Source organism: Lycorma delicatula, chromosome 5, assembly GCF_047948215.1.
Source record: "Lycorma delicatula isolate Av1 chromosome 5, ASM4794821v1, whole genome shotgun sequence".
NCBI classification, from domain to species: Eukaryota; Metazoa; Arthropoda; class Insecta; order Hemiptera; family Fulgoridae; genus Lycorma; species Lycorma delicatula.
This window is the reverse complement of record NC_134459.1, coordinates 147225698-147243124: the sequence shown is the minus strand read 5'-3', so window position 1 is coordinate 147243124 and position 17427 is coordinate 147225698. Positions and strand designations below refer to the sequence as shown.

The 17427-nt window shown below is 29.5% G+C and overlaps 1 protein-coding gene across 3 annotated transcripts in view; it reads right to left on the bottom strand.

The window, feature by feature from the left end:
• LOC142325470 (trehalose transporter 1-like protein) overlaps nucleotides 1-17427 on the bottom strand; it is a 262421-nt gene that overhangs the window by 214116 nt on the left and 30878 nt on the right. The window contains exon 1 of one of the 3 annotated variants that reach the window (XM_075367275.1): nucleotides 8738-8822. The exons of 1 other annotated variant lie outside the window; for it this stretch is intronic. In XM_075367275.1, coding sequence (XP_075223390.1) covers nucleotides 8738-8751 — 14 coding nt within the window. In that variant the 5' untranslated portion in view covers nucleotides 8752-8822. Of the gene's footprint in view, nucleotides 1-8737; nucleotides 8823-17427 lie in introns of those variants that run through there. One more of the 3 variants, XM_075367277.1, reaches the window with a different exon arrangement.

The following is a 17427-nucleotide window of genomic DNA, read 5'->3' as shown; positions in this document are numbered from 1 at the left end:
AACAAAAAAAACTGGCTGATAACTAAACAACCGTTGATCCAAAATCAGCCAAATTAGAACATTTCAATAAGGAAATATTAATTGTTAGATAGTTTTAATATACATAGAAATTATTTAGAACTTTTTGCTTTTTCACACGGGTATAAATTCGAAGTAATATCAAAAGTAGTAGTTACAAAGAGTGTATCTATCTTAAGGTATTTGAGAAAAAATTTCAGTTATGAAATGATATTAGTAGATAATAATATTATAAACCATCCGAAAATGTCATGTGTGACAAAATAAAGCAACAAACGATTTTTTTTACCGTTGTTATAACATAGCTAATTTAAGACAAGGAAGTTGATTTTAACAAAATAAAAATGATCCTGTTGGATTATAAAATATAAAATTCAGTATAATGAATATAAAATTAGAAACTAAGAACGACTTTTACAGTCGGTAATTCTGATGGCAACCACGAAACTACTTTCGGCGGTTGTCATCGAATCAGTAGTGATACAGAGTATTACTTGCTAACGATACGGGTTTTGGTAATTAAATGACGTCATTGTAACAATAGTGCGAGTGTTTGGACTTTGCAACTCAAACAATAAACAATCGAATATCACGTTTCATAATACGATGACAATGTACATTATAAATTGTGTAGCTTCTAAATGACTTGCAAATATCGAAGGATAAAACGTTCGTGAGGCACATGAATAAAAAAAGGACGATCAGTCTTCTCGATTACTTCCGTAATTACTCGTTCATCATGCAGTTTTCAAACAATAACCGTTTGAAATGTTATGCCTTCGTGCACTATCATTTGCAACTACTGTGTTTGCCGGTCGAACAGATGTAGCAAAGGGAGGAGAGCGATAATCTGAATTAACATTCAAACGAATAATGTTTAACAATGAATCTAAACGAACACCTATATAATTATTTGAAAAAATAACTGGTCAAATTTTCGCTCGAATTAAAGGGGAAAATATTTAATAGGTTTCCTAGGTGGAATAGGGGAAGTATTATGTAGAAACTATCAATACTAACTGTAATCTTACCTCTACTAAATATTCCGACCGTACTACAAAAGGGCTGTAGGAGAATAAACTATTTATAACCTCATCGTCTTCCAGATAAAAACGTTTTAGTACATTTTTCTGTTTTTGCGTTTTACAATAATTCTCTCAAAACTTACTAGACATACAATTCTGGGATCTATTATATTAATGCTTTAGGAAAATAAAGCAAACTAAACCACCAAATTTACCGTTTAATAAAATCTCCAAAAATTTCAACAAGGCTTCATTTTATGCTTGGAGCAGAAATCAGGGTGATATTTTTCGCAACCGGATCGGGATAAAATTTTATACAAACTTTCTACTTTATTTTCACTTGTAAAACTTGTCCTAAAATTCTTTATGAAACACTGTGCAATAAATGTAAAAAACTATTTAATAGCTAATAAAATCAACGCAGTCATAAAATCTCATTCCTGAACGTCACAATACACACCAAACGGTATTTACACATAAATAATCAATTATAAGCATGATAATGTGAACTGTTAGAAGTTAAGTATGCTATCGGATAAATTACTCTGCTTTCTAACCACAAAGTCAATAAAAAGAATACACATTGCAAAACAAAAAATAAACATTATAAAAAATGATAGATGTTTTAAATGTTGCACTATACGAAGAAACGTTTTCAGTGATGAAAAAAAATTATTATTTCTTAGTACAGTATTCAATTATTTACTAAATTCATTTATTTCAAACGATAGATTATAACGGTATGTCAGTAAAGACAGCAGCTTTAAAAACAATAATAACAATTTCAACTTCGTGGTAACTGCATTCGTTTTTTTACTTCCTCGTACAAATTAAAGGAAGTATTGCGATCGCGAAAAATTTCGGTTTTCCGATTTCAACGGAAATATCCATTTTGACTATCCCTGAATCCATTTTGACTAGTTTTGGCGTGTCGTCTGTACGTACGTATGTATCTCGTATAACTAAAAAACGATTAGCCGGAGGATGTTAAAATTTTGGATTTAGGACTGTTTTAACATCTAGTTGTGCACTTCCCCTTTTGATTGCAATCGACTGTACCAAAAGTGTCCAAAAAAGCCCAAAATCCAAAATAATTTGGATTTTGGACTTTTTCTTAACTGAAGTAATAAGCTCTCATTGAGAGATTTTCAACGATATATCATAAGTAGTGCCTATTTTCATGGGTTCCAGAGTTATAGCCAAATAAAAGTTTAATTAATGAAATATTTGGATCTTACAAGGGGAAGGTACATCGGTTCGAACCAGACTTCTTTTTCTTTCTTTTTTTAATTTAAATATATTGATTTATTAATATATTTCTTCAGTAAGAAATATAATTTGTTTACATCAAAAATTAATTTAAATGTAAGGAAAAGATTTTTGAAAGTATATGTTTGGAGTGTCGCTTAATGATATTAAAGAACAATTTAGATTCGGAGTAACAGTACAAGGTGAAAAGATAAAGATGCTACGATTTGCTGATGATATAGTAATTCTAGCCGAGAGTAAAAAGGATTTAGAAGAAACAATGAACGGCATAGATGAAGTCCTACGCAAGAACTATCGCATGAAAATAAACAAGAACAAAACAAAAATAATGAAATGTAGTAGAAATAACAAAGATGGACCGCTGAATGTGAAAATAGGAGGAGAAAAGATTATGGAGGTAGAAGAATTTTGTTATTTGGGAAGTAAAATTACTAAAGATGGACGAAGCAGGAGCGATATAAAATGCCGAATAGCACAAGCTAAACGAGCCTTCAGTAAGAAATATAATTTGTTTACATCAAAAATTAATTTAAATGTCAGGAAAAGATTTTTGAAAGTGTATGTTTGGAGTGTCGCTTTATGTGGAAGTGAAACTTGGACAATCGGAGTATCTGAGAAGAAAAGATTAGAAGCTTTTGAAATGTGGTGCTATAGGAGAATGTTAAAAATCAGATGGGTGGATAAAGTGACAAATGAAGAGGTACTGCGGCAAATAGATGAAGAAAGAAGCATTTGGAAAAATATAGTTAAAAGAAGAGACAGACTTATAGGCCACATACTAAGGCATCCTGGAATAGTCGCTTTAATATTGGAAGGACAGGTAGAAGGAAAAAACTGTGTAGGCAGGCCACGTTTGGAATATGTAAAACAAATTGTTAGGGATGTAGGATGTAGAGGGTATATTGAAATGAAACGACTAGCACTAGATAGGGAATCTTGGAGAGCTGCATCAAACCAGTCAAATGACTGAAGACAAAAAAAAATTATTAATCATTATTATACTCTGATTGTAAAAAAAGTTTTACAATAAATTTTTAAAATTCACAAGTTATTAGTGAAATAAAATTTTATGTACTTTTAAAAATATATATGGTTAATATATGGTTAATTGAAACCCAACCACCAAACCCACACCGGTATCCACAATCTAGAATTCAAATCAGTATAAAATTATCTGTCTTTATTTTAGGATTTTAACCTTAGAACTCTCGAGTTCGAAATCAGCTGATTTACGATGACGAGTTCACTACTAGAGCAACCGGATGGTTTGATATTAATATCTAGTAAGATTATTCGATCAAGGTCAGTAAATAAACGAATACAAAATAAAACAATAGATTTTGAATATTTCATAATGAAATCGAATTACGATCGCTAAAAATTTATTTCAATCGATTATACTGTGTTGATCCGATTAAAAATCCTTAAATGACAAAAAGAAACGAAATTTTTAATACGAAAAAACAAATCGTTCATAAAAATAGATTAAATTCGTTCGTAAATTAAATTGAATATGATGATCAATGTGGAAAAGGTAGCGTGTAGATTTCGAAAATTATATTAAATCGTGATACGGTAATAATAAAAATTCGACTTAAAGAATAAATGAATCAAAGTGATATACGATGAAAGTCACCTACGATGCAGTATTCAAAACCTAAAATGTTTTAAGTTAGCCTACAAATGAATTCTGTAAGATAAAAACAGATAATTTGTAGTAAAAGTTCTTTTTTTAAATTTACAAATAAAAAAAAAAAAGTTTTAAAATCGCCTGTTTTATTGGTTCGCATATTAATTATTTACTAAGCAATCAGAACTTCACTTATCGGTACTTGACAATCGCATTTTTCGATGAACTAATCCAGTTCGCCGAAATATGAACACATCCACAATATTATTATTTGAAAGATTTGCAATCTATAATTATCGTTTTCAACAGAAAATTTATCAGCCTCTCGAATGATAAAACATCCACATTATTCTACACTTGAGCAATCGATCAGACTCTCTCGTTTTATAGGCGATGCTGAAATAATTTCATTCTTGAAATAAATTTAAATTAATGGAAATCAAAAATTCCAGTCCATTCATTCTTTAATCTATCTGAGAAATATCAGAAACAAATTTTAATTTCCCAGGTCACTTGTACTCAGAATCTTACGGCAAAGATGCAGCTACTCCATAGTGGGATTTTTATAATTACAAGTATAACTGTTTATCGATAAGCATAATAAATTATAGTGCGATAATTTCTACGAAAATATCGGTCGATTTAATTTTGTTAAGTCGTAAATCATTAGCTACATACAAAAGATTGTAACATAGCAAACTGTGAAAGCATAAAATAATTTTTTTTATGTTTAAAATAAGTTAAAATGTCTATAAATAAATTATTTCAAACACACTAATTTAATTTTAACAATCCGTAACTGTTGAATGATGCGACAAAGATAAACACAACAATACGTAATCTTTGTTATTTAATCGATTTTTTTATTACTCAATTTTACGGTTACTTCGGAAACCAAAACTGAATTTAAAATGCAATTTTTGTAAACGAACAAAGAAAAACATAATGGATATAATTTTACTTACTAGAATAGACGTAAAATTAAAAAAATATACATCACGGCAATTAAAAGAAAATTTAGATTTAGCAAATATTCCACTAAGACGACCAGAAACAATAAAATATTTCTGGTTTTTCAGAGTTAAAATCCATAACCATTTGTCAATAGCCTTTTGTTTATCAAAGTAAAAATGTTATGTATTTTCCCTACCACAATAATTAAAGGTTACGTGGTCGAAGATCACAAAATTTATGTCTTTCAGTGACAACCCTCTCTCTCTCTTTTTCTGTTTAACCACAGGAACCACCATCAGAGGATGATAAGTATTAAGTATGAATGTATATGAAGTGTAGTTTTGTACAGTCTCAGGTCGATCATTCTTAAGATATGTGGTTTATTGTAACCCAACCACCAAAGAACACCGGTATCCACGAACTAGTATTCAAATGTGACACCCAATTTTTCTTAAGATATATATATATATATATATATATTTATTAAAGTAAAGGACCAAACAAACTAAAATACAAGTAGTATACAACTGACTTTACTTTAGGATTTTAACCTTAGAACTCTCGACTTCGAAATCAGCTGATTTGCGATGACGAGTTCACCACTAGACCAACCCGATGGTTTGATATTAATATCTAGTAAGATTATTCGATCAAGGTCAGTAAATAATCAAATAATGAATGAAAAAATAAATCGTTCATAAATTAAACTGAATTTGACGCTCAACGTGGAAAAGGTAGCGTTGTGGATTTCGTAATATTAAATCGTGTTATGGTAATAATAAAAATTCGACTTAAAGAATAAATGAATCAAAGTGATATACAATGAAAGTCACCTTCGATGCAGTATTCAAAACCTAAAATGTTTTAAGTTAGCCTACAAATGAATTCTGTAAGATAAAAACAGATAATTTATTAAGTTCTTTTTTAAAATTTACAAATAATGTAATTTATATATTACATATAAATATGTAATGTATGTATTGCATATCCTATATAGGATATGAAACGCAGGATTATTTATAAATATTTATATATATATATATATTTACATAAATTACAACTTTGGCAAGGCTCTGACAGTTAAAGCAAATGAATCTCTCACGTGGTACTGAAAATACAATATATTCGTGCCCACCCCTCTTTGTCTGCTGTCTAAGCAATAAGGAAAAATAATTAAATAAAACCTTCAAATTCCAATTCCTTAAGTTTTTTACGATTTTATAAATACCTTCTAATCATAAAGAATAAAAATAATAAAAAATCTAAGAAAAACACGTAATCAATAAAATGTGTTACAAAAGATCATTTCGGCGCGTCGAAAAATATTGATTTTCAACTTCTCTGTTGTATGCTTCAGACACGATAATTAACCGGTGACTTGGTCCACACAACAAAAAGTATTTTTTTTTTTAAATATTTGTAAAAAAGCCTCTAATATAATTTACGAGCTTAAAAGTTATATTATGAACAAATAAATATATTTTAAAGGAGAAAAATAATAAATACATATCAACCGAACAAAGTTCCTTCAAAATTAAACCAGAATTTGAAAAAAAAATATTGTTACTAATTATGTAGACTTGATCTGCTTTTTGTTCTACTTGCAAGTTTTCGATAAAATAAGTCATGAGTGTTGAAAAGAAAATAGTTTTTTATTTTTTTATATCCTGATGGACACAATTACACAAGCCAAAAAAGAAATACCAGTTAAAAAACAATAAATATGTTTTGGAGTAAATTCTTTTTATTATATTTGTGGCTATGAAACGATCAATTTATTTTCAATACTGAAAAAAAAACTACAGGGTTAAACTCTGATAAAAATAATAATCAAAGTCATTGACTGTCTATATTATACGTAGTTTAAAAACCAAAAGATTTAGTACAAAAATCAACAACAAAAAAATTATAATGCGATAAATCCTAAAATAATCAAGATATTTATTCTTAATGGTCGCGTTGTATTATTACCAATGACTTTGAATTTCAATTATGTCGGTAAAGATCTTCTTTTTTATTACTAACCTATGCAATTTCATTTTATTATATTCACTTGTTTTCATTGAAAAATACCAATTTTTGACTAATTATTATTCCAACGGTAAAACCCCCATTGGGAAACTTATAAATAAAAATTCTAAAACTACCAGCCTGATAGTTTATCTTCTTTCACAGTCTTTGTCCAATGTGGGCGTTTTCAGATAGACATTTTTCCGATTATCCGACATATTACTTGAAAAAAGTACAGGAAAAATAAGAACAGCTGTTATGTTAGTTTTGATAACCTAAATACGAAAAATGTATACAACACAGTGCTTAACAAAATTTCTAAGACGTTGAATAAGTATTATTAAAAAAATTATACTCAGAATGAAAAAAACATTAAATTCGGTAATCCTAAAACTTAAAAATCTACATACAAAAAATCACTAGATATTTATCTAGAGTGAACATCTCATGAGATATATTTTTGGTTGTTATCGTTAGCTATCTTCGGTAAGATTATAGAAAAAATTCTTAATGAGAACATTTAAACCGTAATTCATGATATCCGTAATTTCTAATTGAATATTACATAAGATTATATTCGCAGAGGAAAAGAAAACACGCAAAGTATGATGGGAACGGCCCATAACTATCTTAACTACAATACCGTAACAACTGTCCCGTCCGTAATAGCTTACTACGATCTAACATGGAAACACAGCTAAATCAATCGTAATACCAAAAAGGAAAATAATCGGAAAACGACATCGATAAAAGATTAGCACCAAAGATTTCGTTAGAAAACATGAGATAAGTATTACTAATTTAATTCATTTTACACAACTACATTCTAAATAAACATAATTATGAATTATTTATTACATTTTGCAAAATCTATTTATTTTATTTATCATTTTAAAGTGTATAGCGTTTTCATTTTCTATAAATAGGTTACACAATATTTCCTACACAACTTGTCTATAATTCGGCTCTTCTTTACACTACTATTCTGTTACAACTTATAGACAAAGAACGAAGCTAAAAAAAGATGCAGTATAGGATTAGCGCCCCGGTAAACTTTTTTAACTGCAGCGTCGCCGGAACACAATTTCCTCACATCAGTCAGAAACTGCATAACGACGAAATATTTTGTTTAAATACACGATATATCTCATCAAAACTGACTTGTCGTCTTAATTTGAACACATAAACTTTAATTACTAACTTGAACGTCAAACAAACAACAAATAGTTTTTTCCATAACACTTCAAACGGATATTTTTTTCGCCTAATTTTGTAAGGAAAAATCAAATAGTAATCGCAAAGAAATATACTCCATACTATTTACCGGTCAAAATTGTGAACGTTACATTCGAGACAAAAACATAATTAAAATGCGTTATTGTAACCACTGAAAACCAGAAACCTTTTCTGAATTATCTATTCGTAATCAAATTTTCATTTTGAATGTATTGTAATTAAAACTTCCCGACAATGATCCTAAAAATGTTACAACGATCACATTGAATAGAATAAAGTAGTGGAAATTAGTAACAGAAAAGTATTTTATATTATATTCAGCCAGTTACATACTTAGTCCTATTTACGTGTAACAGTTTTTAAAATTGCTATTTAGAAAATTATGAAAAATTTAACGCCATTTTAATTTTAAAAAATTCTTTATAAATCCTTGTATAAAAAAAATGAACTAGGACATAACGATATCTGCTTAATTAGGGCGAATCTCTGTTAAAAAAAAACACAGTTATTTTTTTCGTAACATTCAGTAATAAACTTTATAAAATAGAACGGAATTGATAATTATTTTAAAATTAAAGGATTTATTTTATAATACCTGGTAGTTGTCATTTCTGCAATAACAGCTGATCCACAAACCTAAACGAGACGCTGCCGTTCTGTTGCAAACTGCCCTACGGTAACTTTTAATTCCCTCTTTTAAAACAAAATTTCCCTTTATCAGAGAATAGTTCCCTTTTGTGAAAAAGCTGCCTATAAAAAATTTGCATTCATTTTATTCATCAGGGTTCTTTAACCGATGTTTTTTGGCGTGGTATGCTGCGTGTGATACAAGGTCACCGTCATCCAGACGCTAATAAATGTAAGAGATAATCTGTTTCTTTTTCCTTTCTAATATGAACGTTGCAATACGTTCCAGCTAGCGAAGCAACACTCTCATGGATGAAATGATATGTATGACCTGTAAACGAGGTGTAGTCTTGTTTAGACTCAGGCCGACCATTCCTGAGACGTGTGGTTAATTGAACCCCGACCACCAAAGTATTCCGGTATCCAGCGTCTATCATTCAAATCCGTATAAAAGCAAATAACCTTTACTAGATTTGAACCTCAGAACCTTTGACTTCAAAAATCAGCTGTTAATAAACAATTGATTTGCGTCGACGAATTAACCACTAAACCAGCCCGGTGGGAGAAATAATTTAAGGTGTTATAACAAAAAATTTATCGATTCAAACATAATTTATTCAAGGTCAACAGCAAAAAATTATATCCGCGTAATTAAAACTGTCTTTTTAACTGTCCTACATAAGATAAAATTCCATAAACACTACTGTTTTTCTTATCTAACAAGTCCTTGACACTTAAAATACAGGTGTAGTAGTTTTATTGATCTATAATAAATCAATTTTGAAGATTAATTATATCAAATATTTTTTTAAAATTCCATTTGGCCAACATGAAATTTCCTCCGTAGTCTCTAAAAGTAACAAAATATAAAATTAAAGCACAATTTTTTTTGTTTATCTTACCACCAATATATACTTAGCAGATTAAAAGACTTCTTGATAAGTTTTCAGGATATATCATATTAGTCTGTTAATTTGATTCTCACGTAAAAAAATGTAATAGTTTATTCTATAATGCTAAAAACGCATAAATTACTCAAGTAAATAAGCACAATGTTTAAAATTATTTACAGTATTTCTTTAAATGCAGAAACTATTACTACAGCATATTATAAGATAAGAGAAGACTTTTCAAGATAAAAACTGTTACTGACTAGGTAGTGACTGACAAACTGTTACAACAGGAAACACAATTTTGTGTCTATTTGTAATAGAGCCAAGATTTCCTTTATAACTAAGCACGCGCACGCGTGTGTATGTGTGTTTTATAATGTTAAACTTTATTATCAATTTCATTATTCTAGTTTTTTATAACACTTATTTTGTTTTCAGTTTTTCCCCTTAATCTATGGATTACAACCAACTTAAATTATTTCTATTTGTAGGGATTACTTTAAGCCATTAATCCATTATTAATTCCATTTTTTGTCTTAAAAAAACAAATTTGGTACGTTTTTCATAATGCACATTCCGTTACTCTTCTCCTGATAATTGCAATGCTTTGTACGGCATATTTTTTTCTGCGTCGATTTTTGAGCATTAACTCAACCCCGGTAAAATCTTTTCTTGCACATCCTTTTGTTGATTGAAAATACGCCTGCATAGTAATAGTGTAATATAAAGGATTACGGGGAGAAATTTCCTTCTTTAACTGGGACCCGAAATAGCTATATACCGTATATAAAGGTCTGTTCTTTATCAGCCGTAAATGTACTATGTAAATATAGTTTGTACAAATAAATTATTTTGAAATTGCATCACCCGGATGAAAACGGGCGAAAATTAGGTTATATTTTTACGCATACTTTGGTGTAATCCGAAATGTCGCATAATTTTTTTCACAAAAATAACGCAGAATTTTGTATGGTATAGACTCAATTATTTTCATCAAAAATTTGTAAAATAAAAAAAAATTGGTTCGCTGATTTGTACAGCAACAATTTAAAAACTATATTTTTCTTTTACAATTTTGTAGTTGGTACAATATTACTGTAAAAAATATATATATATCATTTATATATAAAAAAGAGATACTGAATTAGGTCAATTGACAAAACTATATTATGATCCTAAATCAGTTCTGGATCAATTCTATGACTGTGAGTTCGTACAAGTCGGCATCTTAGCAAAACTCTACAAAAAACTATAGCTGGAAACTGTAAACTGTAACTAAAATAAAAATCGGTATCCAACAAAAATTGGCAAAAATCCAGCTGTCAAATTTGAATAGTTATGAATGAAATAAGAAACATGAAAAGTGCGTGCCAAATAGAGAAATAAAATACTTAATTTTTAATTTTGGAGATAAACACTTAATAAAACACTTTTTATTGGAAATTTAAAATACTATATGTGTAAAAAACTCAAGTTTATTATTTAAAATCAAGTTTCTCAATTTCCAACCGCATCATCAAGGTAAAATTTTAAATAAATATCACACGTTATGTTGTTATGATAAAAAAAAAAAATCATCGATTGTTGTATAAAGATTATTCAACGTACTTGTAAAAACAAATAGTTGGCTGACATTTGTACAGATAAAAATACAATCATTATTGTTAATTCGTGTAAATATTTTTATCATAAGTGTTTTTTCTTCTTTCTTTCAATTGTTTTTAACATCAAAATCACTTGTCAAGAAATGTGGAAAATATTTTTTCGCCAATTTTTATTTATTTTAATATGATGATGCGCTATGGAAACCGCAGAAGATTTCTTTATTTTACGTAAGAAAATAAAATTAAGCAAATGCTCCGACACCGAAAAGATCTATTTTTCGGTTTAAGACCACCACATCCGTACGCCATCATGGAAAGCGACTGAAAATTTTTAAGTTGAAAGAGTAGACTTGTGACAAGATCACTTAAACGGTATTGAAAGATAAAAATTTTGGCTTAAAAAGCTTCGGGGGTTACCGTAACTTCAACATAAATGGCGATCGTTTAATATTTTTCACAGTCACTTCAAAAGACCTGCAGTACACCCCGAGAAGCAGTACATACCAAAAAAAAATAAATTTTTACGGTAGGATCATTTATTAAATTTTTTTAGTGTTCACTGTTGAGGAGTAATTTGAGAAATACTGTGAGAAACACTTTTTAACTAGCTACGAAAAATATTAAATAGCCGCTATTTTGGGTAGAGCTGATGTAGTCCGAAGGTTTATACGAAAAAAATGTAATTTTTCAATACCCTTTAAAATGGTGTTATCATACCCCTACTCTTTCTATTAAAAACTGTTGAGTTGTCCCTATGGGAAGCCTCCTGGTTTGTAGGGGTATGGTAGTCTCATATATTTCGAAATAGATCGTTTCGAGATAAGAACATTTTAAGTTTAATTTTTCAATGTCTTTTAAGGTTGTTATATTTTTTAACGCCCAGTATCTATATGTAAATACATACATATACTCGTACATTTATTGGAATATTAAATATTGAAACAACCGAAATTGCAACAAGAGAACATATAAACGGTTCGTTTTAACGAAATAAATAGTTTGTGGCATATTATTACGTCATCAGCGAATAATCTTTGTAAACTAAGATCAAAATTATTTAATACTGTTTTTATTCAATTTAATTTTGTTTATATAAAATTTACTACACTAATTCTTCTAACAGTGTACTAAGTGACCAACATTGGTAATTCTTTGGTGGTAAGTAATGCATTTTACCACTAAAAGTTTAATGATCTCAAATTAAAAATTAATATTTATTACGACATATTACATAAATTTTTATTTTGAGGTTACTTTGACGTTTCATCAAGCGTTAATAAGGAAATTTTAACCGAATTAATTAATTTTAATAATCTTATTTTTCTAACAATAATATCTTATTATTATTTTTCCAATTTATTATTTAGATGGAAAAACCGTATTCTAATAAAGAAATTAAAATACATTTAAAAATTTTCAGTTTTATCAACGATTTACGTATCGTAATGAAATTTAACGTTACTGATACAATTTTTATTTTGGAGTGACTATCATTAATACAGTACTTTAAATAGGAGGAAAATAATTGTTTTATTGTAACTTTTAATTATGAATGTACGTAACGGTATAGTGATGTCTCAGCGGTTCATCCGGAAAGTCAATCCGAGTTCGAATCCCGTACAAGATTGTAATATCTTTCATAAGTTTCAAAATGTATACACCATCCACATTCCAAAACACAAAATTACCCAGTAAAAATTCACAATAAAAATTTTTTATACGTTGTTCTTTAGCTAATAATGTGAATCGTTATAAAAAGAAAAATATTCCAAATTTTGAGTCAAAGAAAAATGATTTCTAATTAATTTAATATTTATCTTCATTTTATTTTCAAATAAATTAGTAATTAGCAAAAAATGTATTAATCTAAGTTATTTAAAAGTCAAAGGCGATACCAATGTATCGATATTATGTAGTGATATTAGTTAGTCATAACAAAATGTACACGATTACTTTATTAACAATTAATACGGCATTTAAAATAACTACTTACAATCTAGATAACACATTTCCTTTCGTGTATTAATGTGGGATTTCACCAGTTACTGATAAACATTCGATCGGCTTTCTTAACTTTATTCGTCAATTATTTATAGCACGAGTAATTACACAAATGATTTTTTTTTAATAAATTCATTAAATTAATTTGACAAATTTTTTCATTTATCTTATCAATAATTTTCATTCAAAAGTCTTTCGAAGTAACTTTTTACTGATAAAATAATAATAATTATTATAATATTATATTAATGTAATATTATTATTACATTACTACAAAAAAAAAGCGCCGCGAAAATGTTAGGTGGTTTATGATTCATTACACATTATTTGATTAAATGTTTTTGCCAACTGTAACTAAATAACGTTCATGAATTTAGCGTACTAACAATAACAAAGCTTCAATTCTGAACATTTTTAGCTGTTTCTTGAGTTGTGATTTTTTAACACAGCTCTAACCCTAATGTTTTCATTTTATATCCCCAAAACACATATATAATTTTAGACAAATCGTTCGTATCAATAAATATAAATCGTCGTACTCTGGCGCGCAGCTGCCCGGCGCAACACGTGGTCCGCTGTGCGTCAACAGCAGCTAAAATAAAAATGTGAGCACATACATCAATCAAACAAACAAATAAACCGACGTACCATCTTTTTTTATATGAAAAAAGAAAGATACCAATGAAACAGCTAATTTCCAATGGGGTTCTGTCGAAAACAGGTATGTATAATTAACGTCGGTTCTTTAATTGGTGAAGGAAAATCAGCTTGCGTTAAATATATGCTTAAATATATCATATAAAAAGATCAACGCAAAATTATTGATTCATATACTGCTGGATAAAAACAGTTCTACTTTCCGAAATTTTGTGAACAAGCTGAGCACAGAGTTCCTGGTGAGATTTTAAAACTATTTTTTGATAAAGATTATTTGTCTCATGCTGTACTTCCTCCGCAGATAGATCGTCTTTTTTTACCACCCAAAAAATAAAATTTTCTAATTCTCGATCCCTTGTTTGCCGTTTTGGATTCTGCGGGTACAAGTTAGACTCCTGCTGAGAACGCCTAAAATCCGGAGAACCGGTGTACACTTAATGTGATCCGGTCGAGAGGACTTAACCGAGAATCTGTTTCCTATATGGTGGTTCTGCAATAAGCCTAATCGTCACAGTTATCAATCGGATAAATCCGGACTTCTTAATTCTTCTTAAAATACCGATAAAAAATTCATACAGCTGAGCTGATTTCAGATAAATATACTAAGTCGTTCCTTAAAATAAAAGTGCAAGATTACTTTGTAATTGGACTGTTCATTAGAAAATTAAAAGACCGCATCACCACATTTGTAACGTGAATCACTAACATTTACAAGTAAATAAAATATAATTTATGCGATTCGTTCGTACAGTTTTAATTGAATCTATTCCTTTGCTTCCTGGCTCAATTGCAGTTTATTTGTTTACGGGTTGACGGTCTATTTATAACAAGCCTACATCGTAAGGAAAAAATAGACGATTACCGTCATGCTCGGTAAGCCGGATGCGGTAATAACGATTGGAGAACGGTAAGAGCTATCAATATGGAGGACGTCCTTCTTCAATATGTTGTATAAAAATAAGTTGATAAAATATTCATCGGTCGTAAAAGTAACCGTTAAGAAATAGACCTTTCGTTCTATCTCCTAACGGTCATACAAGGGTGGACACGCAATGTCTGTACCGGTCGGCGAATATATGCACGTGCAGGAAAACAAAAAACTCTGAAGAAGACGGCAAATTACATACGCACAAGCATATACCACAAGTTACTATGATATTAATATTGTTTCTAATATTAATATTGATTTATACACACATTTTTCCAATCGCATTTTTGAGGTTTATAATATTTGTTAAATATATTTCGTAATCGTCTTTCCGAAGTTTATTATTATAAATTTTTACGATAAGTAAAATTTCTAATTAAAGTTGACGGTTAAAAGTAGTACACTGACAACAAGATTGATCAATGACCACATACAAAAGTCGATATTCTCGAGCGTGGGGAAGATCGGTCATATCCATAAAAAGCACACAGTTTCCGATGCTTATAATTCCGATAGAGATCCTAATAAATGAAATAAAAAAACTTTTTAAAACCGGCGAAGTGAAAGATAACTCTCGTGCGGTAAGACCATTTGTATCGATTACAGTGACGAAGTTTGTGATAGCTAAACGATAATGGGTTCTTTAGCGAACCAGAAGATATCGGACACGGTGAACTTCTACGGGGTTAACCGATTTACAGTTATGACTTTGAAGGCAGATAGCGTCCACTCTTACCTCCGAACGAAAACGGGTGATAAAGTTTTAGAGTTATTACGAACATAAATTCTAAACTTACTCGAGAATGTTTTTCTTTCAAGCTAATTTATATGTAAACTGGAAGATTAATAAACAAACATACGTTATTATTCGAACACAAAATCCACGACGAAAAGAACTAGTAACAGACAAAGAAACACTGTATAAACAGATTGTGACCGAACACGTGTTTTAGAATCGTTCGAAGGTGATGTAACTGCTGATTACATTAACCACATTAAGTGTTAGTAGGCGGTCAATACCTGCACTGGATGAGTTGTAAAGCGGAGAGCTTGAATGGTTTCAGCGGAATGGCGCACTATCTCATCACGTTGCGATGAGAAACTTCCATAGTCGTGGCCGTGAGAATCGAACTTACCGATCGTGTAATCTGAATCCTCTAAAATCTCTTTTTATGGAGCGTAAATTAAAACAAATTTAGTGCAAGACGCTAATTATCTCGACTGTCGCATAGCGGATGCGTATATCAGACGACGAAACGCAGTAGCGCTCGTGAATCATTTCATAAGTTTTTGTGCTAACAATTCTTTTCGATGAAGGATAGCGCTTTGAACGTATAATGTAACAACTTTCACGCCGCAAAATGTTTTATATAAATTTAAATAAAATACTGTTTAAAATAATCCAAGTATGTGGTCGGTGAATATGCTGACATGTTAAGCCTTTTTTGACTACCTGTGTTCCTTTAATTCGGTCCTTTACGTTGTCATACAGCAACAAAAAGCCGTCGTTATAAGCTAGACCTTAAAAAGATTTATACATAATTTTATATAATATTATAAAATTAATATTCAATATTATTCTTTTGCATAATTCATATGCAAGTTTGTACAGTGACGACACGTGTATGCCGGTGTATTAATGTTTATGGCCTATCAGCAAAAATCTCTACCGCTACTGAACTACATTGTTCTTGTAACCTAAATGTAACTATAGCGAATATGAAAATAATTACTACGGTAATTTTTCAATAGAAATTTGACACTGGTTTTAATACAAACTGCATGTATTGAATAATTTATTATATAGAGGTTATTTTTCTACAAATTTTATAGGTCATTAACGAATTTTTTTTCTGAATGATAATGGAATTTATTGGCGTCACGATAAATAGAAAAAATTAATTACATTCATTATAAAAATTTTTTTTTATCAATTGTCTTTTATAGTTACAATAAATAAATACGCAGTTAATAATTAGCTAGTATTAGTATAAAATACAAAAATACCATTTATTTACCTTATCTTTTCCTATTCTTTGCCAATTTTTTTAATTTATTTTTTTTTATTAAAATGAAAACTCACAATCTTTGTTCTATTACACAGATAATGACACAACCGGCCTTTTTTTTTTTATTTGGATGATTAATTCACCATATAAGCTCGAAGCACGTGCGTAAGAATATGAAATAGAAATTTTGTAGCGTATAAAAATGCCTGACCGGGATTCGAACCAGGGACCTCCGGATAAAAGGCTTCAAAAATGCCTAATGTATCCGTTTTTAAAATCTATCGAAAGATTTTTATTCATGATTATTTTTTTAATGTAAATTTCTTAAAAAAAATTAATTTTCAAACAAATATTTTATTTAGATAAGAAATAATTATTCGTTACATAGATCACGTCTGGAATGAGAATATCATTTCACGGACAAATAAAGGAGCGCCCCAACATTTATCTGTACCGAGCAAATGTCCCTTTTTAAGAAAACTGTTTAAAATGTAGTTAAAATCCATATGCACATATAAACATACGTATTTCAGATTATAACAAAGTACTGCAAATCCTTAATTAAC